Raw genomic sequence first — 27,973 nt, forward strand, 5'->3', positions numbered from 1 at the left:
GGGCTCAGACTGATGTTTGGCACAAATAAACATTTATTCAGATGAATTTATTAAATAAACATAATTAATTCGCAACAAGAAACCAAAGTTATAAAGATTAGAGAACCCAAACTGATCATCCAGGAGGTCGGTGTTAATCTGGTGGCTGAAGAGAATAATCTGGAGATTAAAACCGTCAGCAGAGGCTCAGAGTTTGGAGAAAAGCGTCTCTTTGGGGCTTTTCTTCTCCATGGCGGCCTGAGCCGACTTCATCACATCCTGGGTCTGCAGCATGCTCATGTTCCAGGCCGCCTGCAGAGACGGACAGGAAGAACTGCAGCCAACGTTTTACTTTATATGATCAGCATGATCCAATACTGAAACCGATAAAAAGTCAAACTCAAATAACATAAGAAAGATCTATGAAAAAACTAAACAGATCAAATAAACATGAATATTATCTGATATGAACTTTAAAAAAATAAAATTACACAAAATAAAAGTATTCTAATAAACCTGACTAATATATCGACTAATAAAATGCAAAAAACTTCAAATCAAAAAGACTAAAAAATATAAACTAATAAAGATAAACGGGCCAAATGAACATTATTATAAACTTTAAGATAAACAGATGATGTAAATAAAAGCAGCGGGGTGCCGAACCATGTAGTCCAGTCCCTCGGCGACGCTGTGATCTCTGGAGTAGATCAGGTTGATCTTGGTTCCCTGCACGGCCACCGGGCTGCGCGCCGCTATCTCCGCCGCCATGTCCAGCGCGCCGGCCATCATGGCTTCCTGGTCTGGAAACACCCGGCTGCAGCGACAAGCACGTTCAGGCTGCAGCTCAAAACGGGAGTCACAAAATAAGGATTGCTGAAAATGTCACATTTACAGAAAATAAAATCTGGGGGAAAATATGAGTAAAGTTTTTAAAGTGATGAGTCCAAATACCCGACTGTGTAAAATCTGCCATCGCTTTTAACGTTGGGTTTTTACCTGACCAGTCCGCTGCTCTTGGCCTCGTCGGCGTACATCTTCCTGGCGGTCAGAGCCAGCTCGTTCACCAGGCTGCACACACCGCACATGACCTTTCAACTCAAAGTTCCTGCTAATAAACATGGCCGAGTCCGAAACCAGCGGACCAGAACCCGGTCGGGTTGGGTTTTACCTGCGGCTGCCGATCACTTTAGGAAGCCGCTGCAGCGTTCCTACGTCCGCCGCCAGACCGATATCCACTTCCTGTGAAACGGAGACGGTGAGGAAACGGTGAGGATCAGACGGAACCGCTCAGAACGTTCCCAACCATCAAGACTGAGCTGCTGACTTTAACAGGGAAGTTCAAAGAGTAAAAACTCCAGAGAAACTTATGGTCCTTCATCCACACGCAGCTCAGTCTCCATAAAAACAAACATGTCCGCCACGTCTTAAGCTGGAATGGTTTCCGAAACGTTCCCATCCACACAAACACGCCACTCAGTGTTGCTTTAAACATGCCAACCCATAGGGGGCAGTGCAGCACAAGGCCAAAACCTGTCAGCCAATCAGATTGCTTCAAATAACCACAACTTCCTGTTAGGACTTAATCATGGCGCCAGGAGGATCAGTTGTAGCTTAAGCTACTTTTAAATACTTTATTAGAATATGAGGTAATTAAAAAACAAAACGCTTTGAAATTGTGTCAAACCAATATGTTGATATATTAGTGCATCATTTGTCCAGCTGCAACTATTCCTGAGTTTTGACCCGTTTTCTGACCTTGACCTGGAACCAGGCGTCCTGGGTGCACAGCCGAATGTCACAGGCTGTGATCAGGTCAACGCCTGCAGGAAGAACCAATAATTATTAGAAACGATCAATAATCTGGTTTAATTAATCAGCTGCAGCTCTGTTTTAAATGAATTTATAGCATCTAAAGGCTAAATAAAACATTTAATCAGTGAGAAAAGGCAGAAGCAGGTTTTAAAAGATTTTTTTTCTACATTTTTAGGATTTAAGATGAAAATATGAAATAAATTTGTAATTTAGAACATTTATATCTGTTTTTTTATGTTTTTAGGTAGACAACATAAAAGTTTTCAGTTAAATCACCTTGTAAGTTTTGTGTTATTTCAAACGTACTGAGATATTTGACTAAAAATACTTGGAAAGATTTCATTTTTACAGTGAAGGACTTTGTACCAGTAAAAACAAAGGACCTTCTCTTTCCTGAATAAAATAACTCAAATTAATAAAATCCTTGCAGTTTCAGATTAAGTAAATTTAACTGTAAATTTTTAAAAAATCTAATTAAAGGTTTCTTATCAAGTAAAAATAAGCAATGACTTCATGTCTTTGTTACGCTTCTCGCTGCTGGATTTATGTCGGCCATCTTGATGGCGTCCTACCTCCTCCGATGCAGGCTCCATGGACCGCCGCCACCACCGGCTTTGGACACTGCAGGAGAAGAAGAAGAAGTGAACCCTGACCGTCTGATGAGCCTTTCTGACCGCCGGTCCTCCCTCACACCGTTTACCTTCTCCAAGACGGAGAACGTCTCCTGGTACCTCTTGATCAGTTTCCTGACGTTCCAGGCGATCCGCGCCGAGTCGTCGCCTTCCGGCTGCAGAATGTCGCCCGCCATGTCCATCAGGTCGAGCCCTGGACGGCGGCAGGTCAGACGGGATCAGAACCCGGCGGCGGCATCGTGGCGTTGCCCACAGAGTCAGCTGTTTATTTTCACCTCAGAGTAGTCATCTGTCTGTTATTCCTATCTCAGTTTCATCCACTGGGGGGGAGTACTAACTTTTTCCATGTGGGCCAAAATTGTCGATAAAAAAATCCGACTTAAAATCAAGCAAATAAAGTAACTCGATTTTTAATGTAGATCCAAAACTTAATGGGATTTTTACAACGGCCTGCCAGGGGCTTCGTAAGTAGAAATAAAGGAGTACATTCCTGCCAAAAACTTAGAAATTCAGTGATTAAGTCTCAGAAATGTTCTAGAAAAATGTGTGACATTTGAAATTCAGAAATCTCCAACTTTTTTTGTTTATCTTAAAATTCTTGCACATTTCCTTGTTTATTTTTTTTTCTAGAAATTTTCTTAAATTCATCAGAATTTCTTTCTGTTTTTTATTGGTAAAATTTGTGAGATGTTTTTGGCAGAAATGTACTCTTCCTGTTTTTTATACATTTCCAGTGGCATTAATCCGCCGTCGTACTGGAGCAGGTTGATTTTTGCATTTAAAGAAACAAACTTCAGAGACTGGAAACAGATTCTTAGATTTCTGCAGCTGTTTGCACTAATCTGAGTATTTTCTGCATGTCGTTGTTTATTATGTATTTTATATGAAAGGTCACATAAACGTATTTATACTAAAGGCCCGTTTCCAGCCAGACGGACGCTCACCTGCTGTGAAGGTCGACCCCGCTCCAGAAATCAGCACCACCCTGCAGGTCTGGTCGTCAGAGATCTGCTGGAAACATTCCACCATCTCCCTACAATGAGAAAAACCACCATTTGTAACAAAACAATGAAATTATCAAAAACTCGTCTCAAAAAGACAAACTATTAACTAAATTCATGATAAATGACTTATTTTTAGCCCAATTAAAACCCCAGATTCAGTGTCTCTGAGCTTTAGAAAACTGAAAAGGTCAAATATAGCATTCACAGAAAGTTGAGTGGAAGGAAAAACTACACCACCCTTCTAGAACTTGGGGAAGTTTGTGAAATGTAGTTGCACCATTAGGATTTTCCACCTGAAAATGTTGCTGGTTTAAAATAATTTCTAAACTTTATTTGAAATCTATAAAAGCCCCTTAATATCTGGGTCAAAGGTCAGCAGTGTTTACAATCTTGGAGGGATTTTTAGCCTCAAACCTGATAAATAAAATTAATTCAGAGACGCTAATGTGACCCGAGCCAAAGTTGTGCAGCCGCCGGGTTTGAGGGAATTTATGACATTTTTTTTACCATAAAGTTAATATTTATGTACATTTATTTATTACAGTTTTTGTAGAAGCTGTTACGGTAGAAACTAAATTCTTGGTTTAAAACTGTATTTAACTGGTTACAGTCTGACCTAACAGGACTTTTTTTGTAAAATGAATTCCCAATTTGAATAAAGAACATAAAAAAACAATAAAATTGATGTAAACTAAAGATATGAATTAAAAATGATTATGCTAAACTGGCAGAGATGCGCCATATTTAACAATAACAAACTTCTACTTTCCATTTCATTGATACTTAATGTGGCTCAAAAATAAATCTCTGATTTTTTCATATTAAATCTGATTTCTGATTTTAATAATAAAAAAATAAATTACAAGTGATGGAAAATATTCTCAGAAAGTGGGTTTTACTTTAATCCTCCCTTCTGTGAGCTGAACTGTGGAGAACAGAGCCAAATTACCAGAAAAAACTTTGTTTTAATGAGAAAAGCTTCAGGATTAACGGACCAGCTCAGCCTGTGAACCTTTACAAGATGCTCAACTTTCCTCATTTCAATTTGGTTTAATCATAAAGTTATTACTTTATTCTCCTTATAGTACGACTGTTTTCTGGTAATATTAATATTTTATTCTTGCATTATTTTGACTTCATTGTCATATTAATTAATTATTGCAATATTCTTGTTTTACTCTTGTAATTAACCATAAAAAACAAAAAAATCGCAGCCTGGCCTCAACACTCAGAGCCCAAATAAATAGAAAAACACGCTTAAACAAGATGGCTGCCCTGGGCGCGATGACATCATCCTGAACTACGGAAACCCAGAAAAAAAATCAACAAAAAAATCCAGATTTTCCAGAAGTTAAATGTTGAAGAACTGAAAGCGGAGCCGAGTGTTGGTCTTGCCTCCAGAAGGCTTTGTTCATGGCGTTGAGCTTGGCGGGTCGGTGCAGCTGGACGTGCGTGACGGACTCGGCCGGCTGGCTGACGGCCAGCGTGGTGAACGGCGCCGTGGGCCCGTCTGAGGACGACATGGTTCTGACCGGGACGGGTCGCCACATCCTGCCGTCTGAACGACAAAGACATTTCATTTTTTTATTCACAGAGAAAAGATGACCTTTGACCCAGCTGAGGAGAAAAACTGCATCACATTTTATTAACGTTTAACATGTCTTAAAAGAGTAAAACTTATAAAAACAAAAAGATTCTGATTCAGATCAGGAGTTTAAATCCATTCAGGCATTTTCCTTCACTTACATTTTAACAAATGAAAAACATTGTTTACTGTTTCTCCCATCGTTTTTTTTTTAATACTTGTTTATGGTTGTGAAAATATTTGCTAGTCGGACAGAAATAGTTTCTAAATCTGAATTTATTCTTTCCTTTTATAGATTTGCTGCTGATCATTTGTTACTTTCAGTTCATTCTTTATGTTATGGAATAATATTAGTATTTTTCTCACGTAAACTATTATTCAACTTTATTTTTATGATGAAAGAAATAAATCTCTAAAACTGAAAAAAACTTTTCACCACATGAGCAGTATATTTGAAGTATTAAACAACGTTTTAAATGTTGGTTGTTTTCTATTCTTTGTGTTTATTCTCAGCAACAAGAACAGATTATGTGTCGCTCATTTTTCTAAAAAATATCTTGTTTTATGTTGCTCAGTTCCCCAAACATTTGTGCTAAAGTCTGCCCTTGAGGAAAAGTCACTGGATGTTTGTTGTGAAATCAAATAATTGCATCAAACATGGTTGACTAATGATCAATATTTTGTGTTTTACCTTTCACTTTTACTAGACTTTAATTAATCTGTAAAATGTGTAACTGCATCAACAGCCAAAATGGAAGATCATTTTTGTTCTGTGACCGAGGGCCGCTCAACCTCACTTCGAGGCCTTAAATGGCCCCCTATCCGCACTTTGGACACCAGTGGAATAAGTTCTACCTGATTTTAGGTAAGTTGTTAAAAATGTTTTGTTAATTTTAAGGAAACTCTAAGAACTTTGACTCGATCCGTAAACTTGACCTTTCACCTATATTCCATTTAAAGCTCGTTTCTTTCATTTAATCGGATTTTCGAACCTAATCTCCGACAAAAACATGAGGAGATGATCGGAAACTACATGTTTATTTTTTTAACTATGAAGTTCACAAACTGCGAGTTAATAAGCCAACATAAACATAAACGAGTTAATAAGCCAACATAAACATAAACGAGTTAATAAGCCAACATAAACAGTTAAACTTACATTTAGGCAGGGCTGATCTAAACAGGACCGACAGCATCGCCCTTTGCCCTGCAGACATCGGATGTTTTCAATGTGATAAAACTGAGACATTTAAAAATCCCTGCTAGCTACCATGCTAACTAGCATGGCTAATGCTAACTGAGACCAGCTAACTTACCGAAACTCTCCGCTGGTTCACCTCCAACTAAATGTTAAACAACACAACAATGTATGTCTAAAATTAAACTACAAACCGGAACGAAACTTTCAGAAACGGATTCCCAGCCATTTAAGCTTCTAATACGGTGGCCGATGAGGCTCACGTAGCGTACGGAGAAACGCGAACTGATCTGTTCATGATTTTGATACTGTTGAGTTTTATATGAATGTTAAAATGAAGTAATTTATATATTTATTCAACATGAAATAACATTTCTAGAGATAACAAGGAAAAACTGATAAAAAGTGTTTTTGTAGAAGTGCTTTAAAAGTAAACTGATATTTTTAAAGAATATTTCAATGAAATTTCAGTTCTTCAAACTAAGTAGGTTGAAGACTTAACTAAGGTTCAGTAGGAAACGTGTATGAATTAAAATGAAATAAAATGAGACTAATAATTCCACCCAAAAGTAGTTTAACAATCAGGGTGCTTTCTGTCAGCCAAAATAATGAATTAGCACATAAACTTCCTCGGTAACACTTTATTTGAAGGGGGGGTGAATAAGACTGTCATAACACTGTCATAAACATGACATAACACATGTCATGAACATGAATAAGCCTTCATGAATATTTATGACTGTTGTCATAAAGCGTCATTCGATAAATTATGACACTTTCAATACAAAGTTGACATTATTCAAAATGTCTTTGTTATTTAACTTGACATTAACCAGGAAATCATAACTGTTTAAACTTTAATAACATAAAGTTACCTGATTTTTAAAGTGCAATCATTAATTCTTTTATAACAAATTTATAACAGTAATGATTTCTTGGTTAATGTCAAGTTGTCATAACAAAGACATTTTGAATAATGTCAACTTTGTATTGAAAGTGTCATAATTTACCGAATGACGCTTTATGACAACAATCATAAATATTCATGAAGGCTTATTCATGTTCATGACAGGTGTTATGACATGTTTATGACAGTGTCATGTCAGTCTTATTCACCCCCCTTCAAATAAAGTGTTTCAACTTTGTCTTGTACAAAATAAACAAAACATGGATAAAATACTGAATCCATTGTCCTCATCTCAACCGCAAGAGATCAATCAGCAAAACATTCTCTGCTGCTGCTCCTGATTTTTCTTTTATCTCAATTTCTGGGATTAATCTGAACATTTTAGTTTTAGCCATGTTTCTCTTTGTACACAATGTCTTAGACTGAACGGTAGATTTTTTTTTCTGATTTTTTTTTTTTTTTTAGAAAAAAATAAATTAATAAATATTAATCTTAAATTTTTTAATAGAAAACTTCTGGGATAAACTTTAACATTTGTGAGGTTGATTAGGTTTAACATTTTTTATTTTTTCATATATTTATTATTTCTCTGAGTTTCTGAATGTGTTTAGTTAAAAGTTAAATCCTACAGTGACTCAGGGAATATTTTAATCTCCCACCGTGAGTCAGAACCGGATGTGTGGAGTTGATGAAGGTCCGTCGGAGGAATGAACGGCATACTTACCTGGCAGGGGTGACTCCATGATCCTGTAGGTGGATCACCCAGGGTGAGGATCAGCCATTGCACTGCGGCGATCTGACCTCTGTGAATTCTCCACATGGGAGAATCTCAACTGCACAATTTATGGTGGTGGGGGACTGCGTTCGCGCTCTCCCCTGGTTTTAATGTTAAATAATAAATTTATGGGAAGCCAATAGTACCGATATTTCATTAATGCTGAAGTCACTACAGTAATAAATGTTACTCTAAACTTGTTTATTCTGAAAAACAGCTAAATGGCAGTAATTAGTTACTTATTTTAAACAAATTTCATTGTCATGTCAGTATAATCTATAGGAGGCGAAACAGGGCCATCATAGATTAAAAAATTAATTCTGCCAAAATCCTAAAATTTACACATTCATCTCAGAATTTCTCATGACATTTTATTTCTATTTCTTTGTCTTAAAATTAAAAAATCTGATTTTTTTTTCAACAAATTTGTGAAAATACAAATTTCAATGTTTGTTTTTCTAGAAAATTTCTGAGATTAGTCCTAAAATCTGAGTGGAAATTTACTACTCCTGTTTTTATTATTTCAATGTTTATTTGCTGTAATACGCCACTGAAAATATGAGACCTAATCAGAAATAATCCAGTAATCCAATTGTCAAAGTGCTTCCAATAGAAGCTGCAGAAACAGCCAATCAGAGCCAGGAGGCGGAGCTTAGCGCTGTCAATCACCATGTGTGGGCTGCTAAATTTGCTAATAGACAAACAACTTACAGTTACAGGGAAACAGTTTATCCACGGTCTTTCGTGGCTATGCTAACTAGCCTAGCATTCATGTCAGGCTATGCTAGCTGTAGCATAGCAGAGAGCAAAGGGGGGAAATTAATCTGAAATGTTAAGATTGAAATTTCCAAGTTTACTCTAGAAAATTCCTGAAATTAAAGTTTGAAAAGTATAAAATTTTAATAATTTTAAAAACGTTTTTTAAAGTTTCACATTTGTTTTTTTTTTTCATAAATGTATTATTTGTCTGAGCTTCTGAATGTGTTTAGTTAAAAGTTAAATCCTACAGTGACTCAGGGAATATTTTAATCTCCCACCGTGAGTCAGAACCGGATGTGTGGAGTTGATGAAGGTCCGTCACAGGAATGAACGGCATACTTACCTGGCAGGGGTGACTCCATGATCCTGTAGGTGGATCGCCCAGGGTGAGGATCAGCCATTGCACTGCGGCGATCTGACCTCTGTGAATTCTCCACATGGGAGAATCTCAACTGCACAATTTATGGTGGTGGGGGACTGCGTTCGCGCTCTCCCCTGGTTTTAATGTTAAATAATAAACTTTAATCCAACATTATCTGTACATTTGAGGTTTTAACAAATAAATATTTCTGTCATTAAAGCTGTATATGTGACTTGCATTAAAAATATTTTTACATATATTTTATGACATTATAATAAAAAGGGAAAAAAAATAGTTTGAAATGTTAAAAGTATGATTGAAAAACTCAGAAATTTTTTGATTAATCTCAGAATTTTCCTAGCTAAAACCTAACGAGAATTTTCTCCAGAACAAGCTGAGACTTCTGAATCTCTGAGTGGAAATTTACTTCCACTTTATTTTTTCTGTCTTCCCTTCGTCGTAAATATAAGACAAATAATCAGAGAAAGAATCAAACTCCTCTGCCTCTCTCAGTGCTCCCAGTACAAACTGTAGAAACTCTTCACTCTTTCAGAGCGACCAGTCAGAGCCAGGAGGCGGGGCTTAGCGCTGCCAATCATTCACAGGTGCCAACTGTGATAAAACAAAGTGTATCTGTTGTCATTCATTCAGTTTGTTTATTCCGTTAAATGTCATTCCTCGCACTGACCAGCAGGTGGCAGCAGCAGAGCGGCCAGAAACGCCGTTCTTGATACAAAATAAAAGATTTGTTTGTTTTCCTTTACATTTTAGATATATAAATATGAATTAGATAATTGTTTCAGATGTAATGAGTTATACATTTTTCTTAGGATGCTAAGGTTTATTTGAAGACGAAATAAGTTTTAAATGCTAAAATTACTTTAACATGTTTTAGCATTGTCGCAATGCATTTTGGGAGCTATAGACCGCCTGTATATTGGTTAATTTTGATTTCTGTTTCATAAATGTATTATTTGTCTGAGCTTCTGAATGTGTTTAGTTAAAAGTTAAATCCTACAGTGACTCAGGGAATATTTTAATCTCCCACCGTGAGTCAGAACCGGATGTGTGGAGTTGATGAAGGTCCGTCGGAGGAATGAACGGCATACTTACCTGGCAGGGGTGACTCCATGATCCTGTAGGTGGATCACCCAGGGTGAGGATCAGCCATTGCACTGCGGCGATCTGACCTCTGTGAATTCTCCACATGGGAGAATCTCAACTGCACAATTTATGGTGGTGGGGGACTGCGTTCGCGCTCTCCCCTGGTTTTAATATTAAATAATACATTTATGAGAAGCCAGTAGTACTGATATTTCATTGACATTTAACACTAAAGGCTTAAATCTTTCAGCTTTATACCAGGCTTTTAATAATAAATGTTATTTTAAACTTGCTTTATTCTGAAATACAGCTAATTGGTAAAACCAGTAATTAAAGTTACTTATTTTAAACATATTTCATATGATAGTGGGGACTATGTTCTCGGTCTCCTCTGGTAATAAAAGTTGTCTTTAAAAGTTCTAGTTGTCGACTTTTTCCCCATCTTTGAACAATGCGATTTTTCTGTGTTTTTTAATTCAAACTTTAGTGGGCTTTCTAGCAGGAAGTGAATCATCGGAAGTCAAAATTGGAAATCAAAGAAGAAAGCGCAAATTTCCTTTTATGAAAAGCACATAACAGCAGGTACTACAGAGAAATTCCTTCAAACTGTTACCCCTCATGGAAACAACACGAAGTTCAGGTCTATCATCTGGGTATAGGAGGGAAATAGAGCCGCTGCACATAAACTCACTGTTGACGAACCCGTGGTTCCGCGTTGGAGACGAAACCTTTTACTGGGTCCTTGTGAAAAACTGAGCGGCCTCAGAGGTTTATACACGTTTCTCTTAAAAAAAATAAAATAAAAAACTTTGTAGATAAAGTCAAGTGAGTTGCGCTCTATAATCTGGAAAATACGATTCTTAGGTCACTGAGCAACCGAAGTGTAAAACTCCTCACTGCGCTTACAGGAAAAGCGTTTATTCACGGTTATTCGTGGCAATGCTAACTAGCCTAGCATTCATGACAGGGAAGTGGGGGGCTAATCTCACATTGAAATGTCCAAGTTTTCTTTAGAAAAGTTTGAAAAGTACAAAAGAATTGCTAGAAAAAAACCAGACTAATTTCTAATACTTCAAAGTTCTTTTTTTAGACAATGAACAGCATAAATTTTGATTTTTAGTTTATTTTTCTAAGTTTTTTCTTTTTAAAAACCATTAATCTCAGAAACTTAAGTTTTTATTAAGAAAAACTCAACTGTTGATTTCAAGTTTCTTCCTAGTTTTATTTTTTCTTTGAACAGCACTGCTCGTAGGGTGATTAACAACGCTAAGACCCGCCTTTTGGCTGATTGGTTGTTTGCATCTAGCACTGAAAGAAGTCAATTTGTCTTTCACAGATTTTCAGTCTGCAACTGTAACATGTTTCCACTTTCAAACATCTAAAATATATATTTTATGAAAGTTCAACACTGCAGCTTTAAACACCTCAAAGAGTTTTCATGTTTTTCACAAGTCAGTAAAATAAGTTTCCAGTGTGCCAGCAGTGACCTTTGTAAATGAAGTGTTTGAAACAGCAGGCAGAGGGCACTCGGACCCAGGGGATGAGAACCAGCAGAAACGTTTCATGCCCTGTTGAGCGTTTTCCTTTATTTTCTTAGAACAAAAACATTTTTTCTCCAGCTGCATATCAGGTCTGAACACACAGAACTAAACCATCAACATTTAAAACAACAAAAAACACGATTGAATAATAATAAAAGTTCAGAAAGCCGCTGCCGTCTTCAGCCATTAAACTGCCGGAGCATCGAAGTGACTCCTGCCTCTGGCAGCCATCTTGGAATACAAAAAGTCAAAGCGACAACCAGATGGTGTGGAAACAAACCGACACTCTGCAGCTCGTCTGCGCTGCAGAAGTTGGATTTAAAAGCTCGGCTGTCGGTTTAAACTCCAGACTGATAAAGTTGTCCTGGTTGATGGAGTCCAGCCGGGTCCGGTTCCGTCCTCTGGACCCAGAAGGGCCAGTTCCGTCTCAGTTGGCATGCGAGACGGTGGAGAAGCACAGCTTTAATGTGTAGGGGTACGGTCCGCCTGCAACAGGAAGGGACAGGATGAGACGCAGCAGCGGCACCGGTCCGGGCCGGGTCCGGTCCCGTAGGGCAGCAGGATGTGGATGAAGCTCAGAGTTAGTCCAAACCGGCTGAGAGACAATTCTCAAAACAGAAAACTGAGGCAGAATTTATTCTGCTTCACAGACATACAATGGCCCGTTTGGGACATTATACATGAGAGGAGCACATTCCTGTCAAAAAACTAACAATTTGAGAATTCAGAAATTTTCAAGAGAAAGTTCAAATTTCAGTTTGAAAAAATATTAAATTTGTTAAGAAAAAAAATGTATACATATATTTATCTGAAATTTTACTGAAAAATAAGACATTTCCATGCTCAAAGAGGAAAAAACCTCAAAGTTAGGTTAATCTCAGAAATATTTTGTATAAAAAAAAAAAAATCTTGAAAATTTCTTGAACGTTTCTTCCAAGTTTTTTTTTGTTTGTTTTGACAATTCCTGAGTTTGAAAAACGTAAAATTAAAAATTTATGATATTTTCTGGAAAATCTCTGGGAGTAATTTTAACATTTGAGGTTCCCCCCTTATGAGATCATTCTAAAAATGTCCGAGTTTTAAAAAGAGAAATGTGCTACTTCGCCCCTAAGCCGCCATCAGATTACAGTCTGATCAGTTCTGCATGAACTGAGCCGTTTTATCGCGCCGTCACTTTAAATCCAAGTGAGCTACTGCTGGCCACGCCCCCCACCTCAACATTTACACTTTGTACGTGTTTAACTGGCTGCAAATAGAGTAATTACTCAGCCGTCCATCTTTGAAAAGCATTAGTGGGGCCTCCTGCACAGCCTTCAGCCTAGCGGGACCAACAGTGAGCAGTGAGAGAGCAGATAGTAGATGAGTGATCGAGACAAACCCTTTGATGACCCTTTGCTCGCCTGCCCCCCCACACCTGGGTTTTTCATCTGGTAGTGGTTCATCAGCGCCAGCGCCTCCATGGCGTCGTTGATGGACTCCCATTCCAGCAGGCCAGAGGCGCTGCGGTCGCTGGGAGCAGCGCCACCTGTTGGCAGGATCATCAGGGTCAGATCCAGAGCAGGAATGAATCAGTTCTGGTACCGATATCTGAAGGTTGGCACCGGCAAATACCAAAAACAGAGCCGAGTACTGGGTCATTTATAGATAGAAAAAAGGTTACATTGGTCAAAAACATCAAATCTCAGGAATTTTCTAGATTTTTTTATCCTCCCACTAGCAAATTTTTGAAGTTTTAAACTCAGAAGTTTTGAAGTTGTCTAGAAAATTTCTGAGATTCTGAATTTCTTGGCAGAATTTTACTCGATTATTTAATCAGTGAATAATTGATCCCAACTTATGGAAAATGTCTCGTCATAAGTGAATCTTTACACGATGCACCGATCCACTTTTCATATCTGATACCGATATCTGAGATTTAGCATCGACTAAATTGACTTAGAATGATTTTTAAATGCAGATTTAGATGTACTCAACTAGAGGTTAACTCTGCACCAGAACAGCACTTTTAAAAACACCAACAGTTTAATGAAACATGTAAAAACGACTAATTTGTTCAATCAGTGCAGTTAGAACAGCCAATAGAAAATGATAAAAACAGCAGCAAACCTTTCAAACAGTTCAGAAAGTGCAATCAGGAATTCTTCATTTAAAACAAATAAATCATGACGCTGCTCAGAGCCCAAAGTATAGAACCAGACTGAATAGATCTGCCGACATGGATTGGGAATATTGATCAGATCTACAATTCTTTCAATGTTGGTGCCAATAAAAATATTAGAATTGCATTGGTGAAATTCTAGTTCAGAAACAAAATCTTGATTTTTAACCTTTGGATTTAATTTCCACACTTAAAAAAAGAAAAAGGAGTTTTAAAGTTCGTACTTTTTCCTGTGAACATTTTGACGTTAACTGGACTCTTGACGCCGAGTTCTTCACAAATCTGTAAAACATCAGGGTGAAACATGAAGGTTTGTCTTTTTTAAGATGGCGTCCTGCCTGCGGCGGCGGCAGACCTGAGCGAAGATCTCGGGCGTGACGTCGGGCTGCGCGTTGAAGAAGTGCAGCACGTTGCTCGGGTGCTGGATGCGGTTCTTGGCCGCCTGCTCCGGCGAGGAGAAGCGGTTGTTCCGGGAGCCGTGGAAGTCCTTGAAGCTGCTGGTGCCGTCCTCCAGCTCGTAGCACTGGCCGGGGACGATGGCCTGCTGCTTGGAGACGCTGCGGGGGCGGAGCCTCACGGTCAGGCCACGCCCCCTCAGCGCAGGAGGGGCGGGGCCACAGGGCGGACTGAACTCACCACACGTTGAGCTTCTGGCCAAACAGGAAGTTGTTGTTGAGGTGAGTGATGGCCCGGTCCACAGCGTAGCAGTCACCCATCTCCACCATGGCGGCTCCCGGTTTACTCTTCATGAACTTCACCTGTCAGGACAACAGAACCGGGTCAGAGAGCGAATGGACCGGGTCAGAGAACTGCAGCGCTCCTTCACTGACCCGCTCCACGTTTCCATAGAGACAGAAGATGTTGAAGACCCGGTCTGCGTTCATCTTGGCCGTGTCGAGCCCGTAAGCCATGACGACCGGCGAGTCGGCGTGGGCGCCGTATTCGCCGGGCGGCGGCGGCGGAGGCCCGTAACCCGGCCCGTAGCTCCGGCTGCCGCGGCCCCTCATCGGGGGGCCCATCCGACGGCCCTCGTAGGGAGGTGACCCGTAGCTCTCCTCGTAGCCATGGTAACCGCCTCCTACAGGACGACATGGACACGAGACAGAAAAAGGTGATGCACCAAACCGAAGGCGTAGAGTCGGTCCAACACAGAAGAAACGACTTAAAACGTTTACAAATTTTAAAAATGTATTCAATCACAAATTAATCTGACAGATTACTGAAATATATTGATGCTTCACAAGTTTGGCAAAAACAACTTTAATCTGTTCAGTCAGAGTCAGAGTTAGGAGTCGGACAGCCGATGTAAAATAAATAACTGATTAATAACACGTTAACCTTCGTAGAGAAACGTAAAAATAAACGGCAGAAAGTCCAATTAGGAAGTTAAATATACTGTAAAATAAATGAGCACACAGCATAGAAGTAGACTGCATAGATTATGGATTTAACTGATGTAGAATGTTTTTCAATAACTGGTAGATATTGGCTCTCTGATGCTAGATCAGGGGTCAGAGGTCAGCAGACTCACCATACTCTGGAGGATGGTCCCCCAGCAGAGCCGGCTGCCTCTGGCGCTTGTTGGGATTTGCGTTCACGTCTTCTGAGGACAGGAAGTCAGGAGGAGGAAGAGACACACAAACATGACTCCAGTTAATGAGACGGCAGGACGACCAGCAAACAATGAGCCGACAGGCCGAACGGCGCCCGAAGGAGCGCCGGGCTAAACGGAGCTCCGGGTCAGCAGACATGCTGCTCGAGGCTCATCATCTAACCAGGACCCCCCACAGTCAGACTGCCTCAGTGATCAGGGTTGAGGGGAGAGGCATGAAATGCAACTGCAGGAAGAGCAGCATGTCTGACTTCAGGTTCTGTCCGTCCAGAACCAAACAGACTGGGCCCTTTAAGACAACCCGAGTGGAGTAAGCAGAAACGCTGAAGGATGAGGTGGATGCAGATGATCGGAGGCCACGTTCAGACCTGGCAGCAGCATGACCCGGGAGGACGACTGAAACCTGGAGAAACCGCAACAAACTGCTGCGTTTAACGCAACTTTATTAGAACAAAACACAAACCCAGGGTTTCTGCCACGGCATCATCAGCCTGGCAGCCCGCCAGGCTTCACCCGACTCCCACACCAGGCGTAGCGTTGCTTGGTTTTTATTCAAATCTTTTTTTTTTATTTCACCAAAAGGTTTCCGCCAAGGGATTATAAGCTGGGCTATAAAAGGCTTTAGCCTCTCTGAGCTAGCTAAAATAAGCTAAAAACTAAGTTGCCTAGCAACAACCTGATGAGTGACTTAACTGTTTAAAAATAAAAAACCAAATGGAGTAAAACCTGGATAACACAGGAAATGTCACACTACCCGTTTGTTTTAAACATCTGCCAAACAAAAAGACCAATTAATTAATATGAAATGCTCATATCGTGACATTTTTCGGCCATATTGTCCAGCTCTGATTTTCACCCAAAATAAATGGAACGATGTCCAACACGACTGAAACCTGGAGAAACCTCAAACTGCTGCGTTTAACGCAACTTTATTAGGGGAAAAAACAGAAATTCTGATGCGTGTTGATGATTCTAACAGTGGCACTTGACAAAATTCAGATGATTGTGTTCATGATGTAAAGATTAAAAAAAAAAAAACCTTCAATGGATGTTTGGATAAAACCGAGGAGGTATGTAGCGCTGGATTATCCTTCCACTGAAGCACAACCAGTTGATAGTTAACATTTCTGAATTACGTTTTAATCAAAATGTCTTCCTTGGATGTTTGATTTGAGACCACGGAACATTTTTGAACGTTAAACGTAGCGATTAAACTAAGCTAGCTTTGATCCAGGTAGCAACAGGAGTCCAGGGTGGATGTTAGTGCCAGGTCTGAACAGGAGCCCAACAGGTGAACAGGGGGGGACCAAACACACAGGCACTCTGGGTCACAAATGGCTCAGTTAAAGTAAAGAGGTTTGTACGCTCACACACACCTGCACCGCTCCCATTGCCATCTGCATCACCATCTGTACAGGTGCGACAATCAGAGAGTCACAGTGGAAGCCATGTTATTCACCGTTACATGTTCACACAAGAGACAACAGTCCGCGTAAATGTCAGGGGGTAAATGAGGAAACCTGAACCCAGCTGTGCTAACAGTCAGTATGAATACGATTGGCTCCTTTGAAAAAAAGCCCAGGATGTAAATCGTGTGTTGTTGCGCTTTGGAAGGGTGGTGGTGGTGGTGGTGGGGTCTCGCATTACTTACTGCATGTTTACCAACACGGAGAGGGGGGGGGGCATTAGCTGCAGCAGATCCCTCACTCTCCATTCACTTCATTTCATCCAAACCCTCCTCTTCCTCCTGCTCCTCTTCATCATCATCTCCTGGTTTTACCAAAGGCGGCAGCAGCGCTCACTGACGGCTGAGCCGGGACTCCATCTCTAGAGGAATAATCCTGCTTTAGCGTCCGCCACAGAGCACAGTTCAGAGTGGGGGAGGGCTGTGGCTCCTCTTAGCCGCAAATTGCCAAACCTGCATTACATGGAAGGCATTAAAAAAAAAAAACTAAACAAGGAATGAGCAGAAAAGAAGAGAAGGAGCAGAGAGAATGGGCGGTGGTCAGTGGCTCCAGTGTGAGTGGTGTTGGTTGGAGGTGGGTGGGTTCTGTATCAGTATGCATCGTCTGTGGGTCGTCTTGACTCTCCGTTCAGTGAGGCGCTGTAGATGTGGCAGGAGGGGGGGGACCGAGTGTAGCTCAGAGCCCCAAACGCGTCTCCGTGGCTCAATGAGTCCTACTTCGTCGTGTTGGGTGGGTGGGTGTCTCCTCTGTCCCTCTGTGTGAGCGCGGCTGTGCTTTGACGATGCGTGTTCTCTGCAGATCAGACTACAGGTACTGATGCTGGTCCATGCCTCTGCTCTCGCTTTTTAAACCTCCACAAGCCGGGTTTGGCTTTTTAAGAAACAGCCTCCGTTTCCATTTGTCTTTTAAAAACAAGAGGTGACCTCCAGAAATTTGCGGTCACGCGACAGCGGAAAAGACCAGAATCAGTCTTATGTCACAAAAACTCGACTCCAGGCGTTTGTATGAATCAGTCATTAAACCCCCAAGAAGACACCTCGTTACTTATCATCCAAGTTAATGTCTGATTGATGCGATATCTTCTTTGTAAAACACAACCAATAATTATACGAGTTTAAAAAAAAATCCCATCTTGCAACAGAACATTAACTTTTAACCATATTTTCACTTCAATTGAAAAGTGAAAATGGAGCGTTTCCTACGACCCAAGTTTCCAAAGATGGGATTAAAATCTCCAGAGGAAACTGGATAAAGTAGAAAAAGCCACATCACCAATTTGGAAGTACTTAAAGATATTCAGAACAAAAAAACTGATCAATAATTATCGATACTGACTGATGTAGAATAGTTGTGCACCGGTTGGTTTGGACCGATCTTTAAAAAGTCTGACCTGCCAATTCCGATTTTGGCCGATGCCAATATTTTTGTTTGAATTGTAGCCAAATGTTAGGTCTGTCACAATAACCAATAAATCAATCAATCACATGATAAATTACAATTCAAGAATTTTCATTTCCATGAGTTATTGTCTCCAACAAAAACTGAATGATGAAAGTCTTCAGTTTGGAGGGTTTTTTCAGAGACTTTCATTTATTTCTTGTTCAGTTTATACATTTTGGATATTTAAAATGTTCAGTGTGAAACGTTCATTACAACTTAAAGTTTATTATTAATACGTTCTTGCATTATTATCCCATTATATTCCTTTTAAACAACAATATTATCGTTTATCGTCCAGTTATTGAGACAGGCCTACATGTAAAGACAGACAGAAATCCTGACCTGGTGGGTCTGTCCGTGGTTTGTTTCCAGACTTGGGATCGGTTTCACAGTAAAGCATCGACCGATCTCCATAAATTCAGGAAATCGGGGTCGATTTATCGGTGCACCTCTCATATAAAATGCTTACATGGTGAAATGTTTTCCAGCCCTTTAATCAAAACCACATGTCCACTGTCCACTTTACTGGTGACTGTTGCAGATGTCTGAGTTGTTCTGTTTGTGCTTCTGTGTGTTTAGAACCGCGAGAACAAATAATCGTCCACAGCAGCCTCAGTAAAGCCGCCCGCCGCTCACCTGACGTGGAGCAGCAGGAACACGGCTGGCAGCAAAAAGAAACAAAAAACACTCCGATCAGGTTCGCATCATGGTGGCAGAAAAATGCAAACAATGGACGGCCAATGAGCGAACGCCTGGCGAACAAAAGCCTCACTGTTCTCAGCTGCTTACAGCTTCTGTAAAAGGCAGCAAACACCCTTAGGACAACATCCACTCAACAGAAACCTTCCCCATCTCACTGCGCCCGTCATTTCTGCTCACCTTAAAAAAACATCAAGGGAAAAACTCTTTTAGAAACAATCATTTCTCTACATGAGGCCTGAGAAGTAAAAACTTGCTGCTCTGACTCGTTTGCACCGAGTTTAAGAGCGACAGCGAAGATGATCTGGTCAAACCCAGGCAGAAACTTTCAGCCCCAAACCCACATGAAGCTTCACAAGATAAAAATTTAAAAATGGGGGGAAAAAAAAACTTTTTTAAATTATCGAAACCTCTGGCTGATGGCAACATTATTTACCATTTCCAGGAGGAAAACGTTTTGTTTCAGAAATCAACTTCTGATCATAAAAACTGAGTTTATTTGTTAAATTTAAGAAATACAGTAACTATTTGCTAAATATGATAAAACCTTAATTCACTAAAGAAATACTGCTATTGCATTTTAGGCAACATGATGCTTATGTTTAAGGAAGGAATTTAAGAATTTGGATTTTTGGGCATTTAATATATAAAATAAGTTACTTTGGTTAAATGAAGGCGCCAGTTTTCAGCCGATTAATCGTAATTAGTAAAGCAGTCATTAGCTCTGCCTACATTATACGAAAATCAAGAAGCTAAATTTTAAAACTGTGATTATTTCCATCAATTCTCATTTTAAATTAAGTTCTTAATCATATAAACTTGAAAAACATGAGGAATATTTACCATGAATGCTGAATCTAGTTTTGGAAACCAGGCTGGACAAACGGACTCATGTAGGAACTTTTCTATTTCTTTGAGTTTTAGTATGAAAAAGGTCAAAGGTGACGCCGATCCCCACACGGTGTTGTGTGTTTACTGAACGGACTGGAGCGCTGCAGCTGGTAAAACTAGCTGAATCACAGCTGCCTGACAGCATCAGGCGCCTTACTGTCGATCAGTTGTAATCGTCGCCGAGCTGGAACAATGACATGCCAGCAGCATGAGGAATGCCAGCGGAGCAGAAAATCCCTTCCAGTCTAATAGCGTAACTGCAGGGTATCATCTTTCTGCTGCCAGCGTGTTCCTGCACATCCCAGCTCCCAGGCAGCGTTCACCCGGACCGGACCGGGCCGGACCCGCCCCATCACTAATCAGGAGGCAAAGTGAGCCGACTGACCGGAGGTCAGCGGCGCTCTGGCGCCCTCTGCAGGTTTTACCTGGGCCGCCCAGGTTGGGGTTGGTGTAGTCCCAGGTGTCCTGGTCGTTCTTGAAGACGTTGAGGCGGGTCGGCTGGGGAAACAGAGCGGCACAGAACGTCACCTTAAAGCTAAAACAGGGCTTTTCAACATGGAGGAAGAAGAGAAAAGTTTAAAACCAAAACATTTTTAACATCCTTTTTGTTTGGATATATTTTATTTGATTAAAAAAAGTTAAAGTAACTGATGCAAATGTAACTTCTGTCAGATTCATCCAGCTGCTTTGCTTCTCAAGCTACTGTAGGAGGAAAAACCAAAGAAAATGCAAAACACCAAAAGAGCTGCGGAAATAAAATGAAATCTGATGCGATTAGTGAAAAAAAATTACATATTTTCTTAGAATTAAAAGTTGGGATTGTGTTGATCACATTTTCCACCACAGAACTCAGAGCCGTCTAAAATCAGAAGCGACGAGGTCAGCATTATGCTCATCGAATGTAATAATTATTTAATAGGAAACATCCTAAAAGTTGATGCTTCTTTGCAGCTTTTCCAGTATTGTCTCTCAGTGGGGGTCAAAGGTTAATGTCTATGGAGGGACTGTGACATGGAGACATTTGGGAACCGATTCTCTAACTCATGATCTGATTGGCTGGAGTGTCTGAAAATCACCTTTAAGCTCCAGGTGAGGTCTGAACTAAAGCTCCAGGAAAAAATAAAAAAATTCCAAAGGAAAGAATTCCAAAGAGAGGAAAAATAGAGTTCTGAGGAAATAAAAGCAAAATGAAAAGGCGTTTTGGTGCAACTGTTGGCAGGTTGGTGTTGACCGACACTGAGGATGGAGTAGTTTATAATGGGTCTGTGCAGATTTAACTGCCTAATCTCAGCATGATTCAGGCCCAGCTGAACGGAGTCCCATCGTACCTTTGCGTATTCGATCTTCAGGGTGCAGCAGCCGGAGTAGATGTCGGCTCCGTTGAGCGACGCCTTGGCCCGCTGCGCGCTCTGCACCGAGTCGAATGTGGCGACAGTTAAGGAGGCGACGGCACTTCAGCTCTCCTGACTCTTTGCTTTTCCTTCACTTCACCCTCCATCTGATAAGTTTCTGCCTGACTGAATGACACCTTCAGTGACGGAACTGGCTCACGATGTTCTTTCGGTTATCATGACTCGATCTACATGCTCGCCTGTCACTCTGCTTTGTTTTTTTTCCCTGCTGAGCTCTAGATCTGGTTTTCCAGAGGGACCTGCTGCTGGTACGGCTTCCAACAGTAAAAGCTTGTTTCTACCCAACAGGAAGGATATTCCACCATGGCCTGGACGCCGTTCTTCCGGAAGATGACGATTCTCTGGACGGGCCCACAGTTGTTGCAGATGGTGTAGAGGACGTCCTGCAGGGGAGAGAAAACGCACAACAGAAACCCGCATAAATGGGCCATCTGAAACTCTGATGCAACAGACCTTGTCTGAAAGAAAAACGCAGATGGGGACTGTTCAGTTAATAGGAATGCTGGCTTCCTGACATTTGTTCCAGACGGGTTTTACCGTCTCACCACTTGGGCTCCGTCACATTCTGATAAACAAAAACTCAAAGGAGCCTTTTACAGATTAAACACTCAGTTATTTTCAATTGAGTGAATTATTTCTATAGCTATAATTCACAACATGTCGCCTCATTCATCCTGACCGGTCCTCCTTAAACAGTTCAAGTTCAGCTTATTACTGAATCACTAAGTTTTTATGTCTAAGGAAACCCAGCAGATTGTATCGAGTCAATGACTTGCAGTATTTCTTCCTCCCGGTTGAGCGACAGCAGAGAAAAAAACTGTCCTCCGATGGGAAGAAACCTCCAGTGGAGGCAGAAAGAAAAGAAACGCAATTAAAATAAGTCTGTTCAAGAGATGAGTGATTAAATAACGCACCGCTTCCTGTCTTCTTCAGCGTCTCTGTCAGTAGTAACATCTGGCTGCTGATCATGTGACTCGTGTGTAAAAACTGTTTCCACTGCAGTTTTGCCAAATGCAGTCAAAAAACCACTTCATCCCAGCGTAATCTCTTTTTTTTTTTAAAAATCAAGTAAACATGGTTTTTCAGAGTTAGTGCGTTTCCATTAACCCAATTTATTTTCGCAATTCCAACAAAAGAGCAAATTAATGTTTCAATTAAACATTAATTAATTAATTAGCTCTTCCAATTAAGAGCAAACTAATGTTTTTAAATATAGATGAAAACAAACCTGGTGTTTGGGAGTTTCTCAGTTTTTCATGGAAAAATTGGATCAAATTTCCACAACAGAATTTCACTAAAATTAACCAGCAATATTTTCTTGTCATTAAGTTCAAAAATGTGCCTCTCATGATATCAGTGATATCAATATCCTGCTAAACTTATGTTTTGCTTTTATTTTAAAACCTAAAAAAACAATAAAATGGTGCTTCTTTAAAAAAAAAAAGAAAAAAAAAAAAAAAAACAGATTCCCATTGGTAAACATTTAGCAAAACTATCTGCCATGATATTTGACCAAAATGTGATAAATTAGACACTGCAATTATAAATCTGAATCAAGTCCTACCGCCATATTTTAGAACTTGAGGGTAATAAACGGTTTCCAAGGCGACACCACTTGGTTTTTATTCCTGGTCTTTTTATGCCATTTAGGCTGAAAACCCAGCCAGAAGCTAATGTGTCCGTTACCGTGGTGATGGGGTAGATGGGGTTCATGATGGTGAAGAGCAGAACGTTGTTGACGCTCCTGGAGTCGTCCGAGTCTCCCGGCCTGGAGATCTTCTTGCTGGTGGAGTAGTTGATGAAGGCCGGGTGTCCGGCGATGTAGACCTGGTTGTCGGCTGCATACGTGACGGCGGTCGACGAGCCGTTCATGTCCTCGTACTCCACCAGAGCCTGCCGCTTGTTTGGCATCACAACCACATAGCTGGAATGTAAACACACGCCGTTTTCTGCTCTGATCTCTTCACACACACTGCTTCGTAACAAACCATGAAGATTTATCTCTAAACGGTTTCAATCAACCAGTTTGGCATCATTGTTACACGCCTGGCTGTAATCACAACACCTTTACAGGACGCTGCCCAGCTGCAGCATCTGCTCTGATCGTACGCCGGGACTTTTTTAAAGCTCAGTGCAGGAAACGATGACAGCTGAGGTTAATCTGATCTAGAATCAGTTCATCTGCATCAACACCAGAAGAGAACTGCACGTGCTGCTGGAACAATGATTACATCTGTTAGCAGCAGCCAGGCCTGTGGCAATGAGCAATAAATCAATTAAAAGATTGATAAATTAAAACAAGCTCAATAATTTACATTTACATGATTTATCATCTCTGCCAAAAACTGGGTGATAAAAGTCTAGAGTCTGGTGTTTTGGTCTCAACTAAACCTTATTTGTAGAATAATCTTGTTTCCAGAGGTTTCATAATTCAGCAGTTTTCTTCATTTATCTTGGATATTTAAAAAGAAATTGATTAATCGGATAAAAATCAGCACATTCTGTTTTCATTTAAAAACTCAAGAACAGTTTATAAACTATTCAGTGCCTAAAAGGGCAAATGTTTTTTTTTTTTGGTGAATCTGAACCAAGTGAAGCCAAAACTGTCAGTTTGCAGCCAAAGGGTTGAATGTAAAATGTACACATTATTTGTACAGTTTTGGCCTTATTACTGCCATTTCAGAAAACAATAATCCTTTTTTTAAAGTCTGTGTACTCCAGTTGACAACTGATTGAAAACCTGATTAAACTCCAACCAGGACCAGAGCGGCAGCATCAGCCCATCAGCTGCAGTGACGTCATCGTCTCTCCAGGCCAGTAGTTTACCTGGTGATGCTCGTTTAATGCAATAAATTTTAAATTAAGCTTTTAAAGGATCTTTAAGATGTTACAGTAACATCTGCCAGGTGAAACGTACCGCATGAACCAGAATTAAATCAAATAATCCTGGTAGCGCTACCCTCCAGCGCTGTTTCATGACACTGATGTGAAGATTATAAGACTCTTCCAGGTCATCTGTAGCCCCGCCCCCTTTCTCCTCCGAGTAAACAGACCGCTGTGTTTACAAAGTTCACTCAAAGTTTGGCCAAGTTTTTCCCACCAACTCGGCACAGTTCACTTAAATGCAGTTAAAATATGTGAAATAAAGGCGAAAAGCATCTGTAAGACTGTGAATCAGATGTTTAAACTGAATGAAGCACAAAACTTTAGTAACTTCAGATTTTGTTCCACAAAACTAAACTTTGGGGTAATTTGAGCTTCTTACGCCGTCAGATAACAGACCATCAATCGACTTTGCTCACTAATTATTGCTATAACAGTAATATTGTTTTGAGATCATTTTGAAGTAAAAATATAAATAATAATGCAAGTTCACCCCTTAAACAAACTTTAATTTTGTACCAAAAAAAAAAAACTGTGCCTAGGACAAGAAGCAATAAATTACTCGCATGATAAATAAAATAAAAAAAAAAACTCAATAATTTGCATGATTTATCGTTTCTGTTTTTTCTCTTTCTACCAAAAACTGGATGATAAAAATTCTCAGTCTGGTGTTTTGGTCTGAACCAGCCATTTTTGAAGGATAATTCTGTTTACAGAGACTCCAGAATTTATTGTATTTGTTGTTTTATTTATTTTGGATATTTAAAGTGTATTCCAGTTCCAGTGTTAAACATTAATTAGAATTTAAAGTTTATTGATCTTTGAGAATATGTTCTTGCATTATTAACGTTATATTAAATCAAAATGGTCTCAAATCAACAATATCATTTATAGCAAATAACTTCTGGGAGAATTTATAGTCCAAATGTGTTATTGTGAAAAACTCTTATCTGGAAGGTATCTTAAATATCCAAAATGAGATGAAAATAGAAATAAAAGCCCCCCACACAACCAAAACAAAATAAAATGGATTTGGAAATCTCAACAAAATTGTCCTTAAAAAACAACAACAATGAAAATCAAGTTCATTCTGGGATTTTATGATTAAGAATTACGACTATAAAAGTAAACTAAAATGCAACATGGCCACTCAGACTGCAGACGCTTTGAAAACCATCAGATTCAGCTTCACAAATAGTTTTTTTTTTTTTTTGATTAAAGATCTTAATTGGGTTGTTCAGACTGCAGTGGAAGAAGTCGGATACGGGTCTGTGTAAGTAGCCTTAGATCCTGGTGATGTCCAACCAGGGAGAAATGTTTGGCATTCTCCCAGCATGCATCCTGATTGGCTAGCTGCAAAGAGACACACCTACTGAGTCAACCATGCTCCACGAGGTCAAACAAACCAGACAGAGGCCACCTGTCTGCCTGCAGAATCTGTCAACATGAAAGTGATCGAAAGGCAGGAAATGAACCACCTGACAAGTTGCTGAGTAACAGCCTGGACTTGGTTTTCCAGCTTTTCTGTTCTAGGTATGGCAGTGCGGCCACCGTGTTGCGACTGAATCATCAGCACAACGTTCTGATATGTCAGGACAGAGGTTCCCAAACTGTGGGACGCGTCCCCTAGGGGGGGCGCTGTGCCATTGCAGGGGGGGCGCGGGAAGCTGTCTGGATGAAAAAACAAAACAAAAAAAACAAAAAAAACATGAAGGCTGTATGCGCTGGGTTTTTACCTTAGAATGGCCAACTCTCCGTTATTTCTCTGTCAATTTGATACAATAGGGGCTTCTGCACTTCCCATATCTGTGTCCTCTGTCACTTTTATCAGCAGTTAAAACTGTTTAATCCATTGTTAACATGTCGTAACCTGTTTTTCCGAGCCGCCTTTAAACACAACATGAGCACTACGTCGCTCACGCTGGGTTTCCACCTGTGGGCAGTGAAGGAGACCTGCTGCTGCTGGGCGGAGCTACAGGTGTGTGAGATTCATGGCAGCAAACCAGCAAAACACAAAGAACTTTTCACAGTTTTTCCCCCAAACTAACAGACTGTTGAAAGCTGCTGGATGCAGGTAATGTTAACTAAAAGATGACTAGCTAATATCAATACAGCACCTTAAGCTTGTTAACAAGTAGCTTGTAGGCTACTGGTGTTGTCTATGTTCAGCTACGATTCATTTTGCCCCCCAAAAAGTTGATTCCTCCCCCCTTGTTCGTCTGGAGCCGGGGCTGAGTATAACAGGGAGTCTAAGAATCCGTCCCCCTCCCCCAACCCCGTCCTTCGCTCACACACGTTGTTCAACCAGACAGCTATTTGTAAGCCATAGGGGGGGCAGAAAAAGTTTTGGAACCACTGTGTTAGGAGGTGAAACATAATGCGTCACATGCAGCTGAAACAGTCCAGACTTCATCTTCAGTACCTGATGGCTCCGAACTCCTGCAGCGCCTCTACGAGGTCGGCCTCCGTGACCCCGTCCATCAGCCCCCGGACGTGAACCACCACTGAAGGCAGGGTCTTGTGTGGGTCTTCGTATCCCTGCGGGTAGAAAAAGCAGCAACTCACACAACTGGTTTGGTTTACTGGTCCGACTTGTTGCCTAAGGGAGGATAACGGAGCGCAACATTGTGGACAACCCTGAGAAGCTTAAGACATTCATTTTTTGGTTCACTTCCTAAGATATTTCTTTTAATCTCTCATTTATTCAAACTTTCTAAGTATTTTTGTTCTACTGTAATTGTTTTTTCCCCCCTAGGCCTTCGTTGATATTTGAGATCTTTTACAAATAAAACCTATTCTGTTCATGAAACTGCTTTACAACATAACCGCTGCAACACGGACTGCTACAGGAGATTATTCCTGCCATTAGCATCTACAAAACAACTGACGGACCTTAAATAATGAGTTACATTTAATTTATCTTTAGGATTGTTATTTGTTTTATTCTATTAACTTATTAAAAAGTTGCACAAAAGACAGTTGGTTTTGTTTTGTTTTTTTCTTTAGGAAAAAAAAAAACGTTTTAAGAGCCACTTGCTGCTCCGGAGCCGGAGGTTGCAGACCCCCAGTCTAGCGGAACCGAGCTGCTCGGGTTCAGTTTCAGTGGCCGGTGGAGAAACGGGAACCAACTGCTGCCGTTTCAGTTCATTTGTATGCAGTATTTATCCAGACTGTGTCTCTATTTTCAGTTTTATCTGAGTTCAGTTGGGAAAACTGCTGCATTAAACAGCGTTAGGCCCAATTAGCCGAACAGAACCATGCTAACGTCCCCCGGTACTGGAACAAAGCCGGGCTCTGATGAGGCCCGGTGGGGAAACCGCCCTCCCTGGGTCCCGCTCAAAGCGAACCACACGAACACGCATTGGAATAAACACATGGGGCTCTGCTGCATTTTATAACCCACCATTTTGAAAACGCAAAGCTAAGCTAGCCCCTTTTAAAACGGGGAGTTCGGAGAATCAACGGTTTCCCGTCGCGGTGCTCCACCGACATGAAAACGCGTCGTGACCGCTTTCAAACGCGCACATGAATGAATTAAAAGTGTACCGGAAAAAAGCCCTCCAACAGTTTGGTCCGAATATTCTGGAAGTAAAAAGAAATGTCGCAGCGGACTCACTGTGGCCATTCCGTCGGTTTTCTGTCGTTTTGTTGCCCTGCCGTCTTCGCTGTAGTAACGGCTCGCTGCAGTAGCCATGTTGTCCCGGTTAAAAAGAATGCTCGACTGAAATGGACGGAAAATTCATGAAAAACGA

General features: G+C 40.5%; 2 protein-coding genes and 3 non-coding genes across 11 annotated transcripts; 3 read left to right on the forward strand and 2 right to left on the reverse strand.

Moving 5' to 3' along the window:
* Positions 1 to 15: 15 nt before the first annotated feature.
* Positions 16 to 6,479, reverse strand: ech1 (enoyl CoA hydratase 1, peroxisomal). The gene is made up of 11 exons (XM_015007878.2): positions 6,332 to 6,479; positions 6,175 to 6,222; positions 4,826 to 4,988; positions 3,371 to 3,459; positions 2,495 to 2,619; positions 2,367 to 2,415; positions 1,738 to 1,802; positions 1,151 to 1,221; positions 979 to 1,050; positions 646 to 796; positions 16 to 291 (listed from the first exon to the last, which is right to left on the reverse strand). The coding sequence occupies exons 2-11, from the start codon at positions 6,209 to 6,211 to the stop codon at positions 187 to 189; spliced, it is 927 nt and encodes a 308-aa protein (XP_014863364.2). The 5' UTR covers positions 6,212 to 6,222; positions 6,332 to 6,479; the 3' UTR covers positions 16 to 186.
* Positions 6,480 to 7,836: 1,357 nt separating this feature from the next.
* Positions 7,837 to 7,999, forward strand: LOC148155723 (U1 spliceosomal RNA). Its single transcript, XR_015765153.1, has one exon. It is a non-coding gene; the product is annotated as a U1 spliceosomal RNA (small nuclear RNA).
* Positions 8,000 to 8,989: 990 nt separating this feature from the next.
* LOC148155724 (U1 spliceosomal RNA) lies at positions 8,990 to 9,152 on the forward strand. Its single transcript, XR_015765158.1, has one exon. It is a non-coding gene; the product is annotated as a U1 spliceosomal RNA (small nuclear RNA).
* A 968-nt stretch (positions 9,153 to 10,120) lies between these two features.
* LOC148155725 (U1 spliceosomal RNA) lies at positions 10,121 to 10,283 on the forward strand. Its single transcript, XR_015765154.1, has one exon. It is a non-coding gene; the product is annotated as a U1 spliceosomal RNA (small nuclear RNA).
* Positions 10,284 to 11,674: 1,391 nt separating this feature from the next.
* Positions 11,675 to 27,967, reverse strand: LOC106930371 (heterogeneous nuclear ribonucleoprotein L-like). Of its 7 annotated transcripts, none has more exons than XM_088011594.1 (14): positions 27,838 to 27,967; positions 26,644 to 26,759; positions 23,025 to 23,262; positions 21,634 to 21,721; positions 21,255 to 21,349; positions 20,352 to 20,424; positions 16,807 to 16,839; positions 15,350 to 15,418; positions 14,649 to 14,896; positions 14,455 to 14,576; positions 14,174 to 14,375; positions 14,043 to 14,100; positions 13,039 to 13,185; positions 11,675 to 12,146 (listed from the first exon to the last, which is right to left on the reverse strand). In XM_088011594.1, exons 1-14 carry the CDS (start codon positions 27,913 to 27,915, stop codon positions 12,088 to 12,090), a joined length of 1,626 nt encoding a protein of 541 aa, XP_087867720.1. In that variant the 5' UTR covers positions 27,916 to 27,967; the 3' UTR covers positions 11,675 to 12,087. The 7 variants fall into 7 exon arrangements, with proteins under 7 accessions (XP_087867720.1, XP_087867723.1, XP_087867719.1 ...); XM_088011597.1 differs by having other exon boundaries at positions 13,075 to 13,185; positions 15,350 to 15,421; XM_088011593.1 differs by having other exon boundaries at positions 15,350 to 15,421.
* Positions 27,968 to 27,973: the final 6 nt, after the last annotated feature.

The sequence above is a fragment of the Poecilia mexicana genome, unplaced genomic scaffold (assembly GCF_051168715.1).
Source record: "Poecilia mexicana isolate PSO_F unplaced genomic scaffold, ASM5116871v1 scaffold_13, whole genome shotgun sequence".
Taxonomy (NCBI): Eukaryota; Metazoa; Chordata; class Actinopteri; order Cyprinodontiformes; family Poeciliidae; genus Poecilia; species Poecilia mexicana.

Coding starts and splice junctions, on each gene's coding strand:
- ech1 (XM_015007878.2), bottom strand. CDS start 6,211: ATGCTGTCGGTCCTGTTTAGATCAGCCCTGCCTAAAT. Junction 2,620..3,370: donor GGGGTCGACCTTCACAGCAG/GTGAGCGTCCGT, acceptor GCCGCCGTCCAG/GGCTCGACCTGATGGACATG. Junction 292..645: donor CCGAGGGACTGGACTACATG/GTTCGGCACCCC, acceptor CCGTCTCTGCAG/GCGGCCTGGAACATGAGCAT.
- LOC106930371 (XM_088011593.1), bottom strand. CDS start 27,915: ATGGCTACTGCAGCGAGCCGTTACTACAGCGAAGACGGCAGGGCAACA. Junction 26,760..27,837: donor AAACCGACGGAATGGCCACA/GTGAGTCCGCTG, acceptor TTCTACCCGCAG/GGATACGAAGACCCACACAA. Junction 12,147..13,038: donor GAGCAAAGGGTCATCAAAGG/GTTTGTCTCGAT, acceptor TTCCTGTTGCAG/GCGGACCGTACCCCTACACA.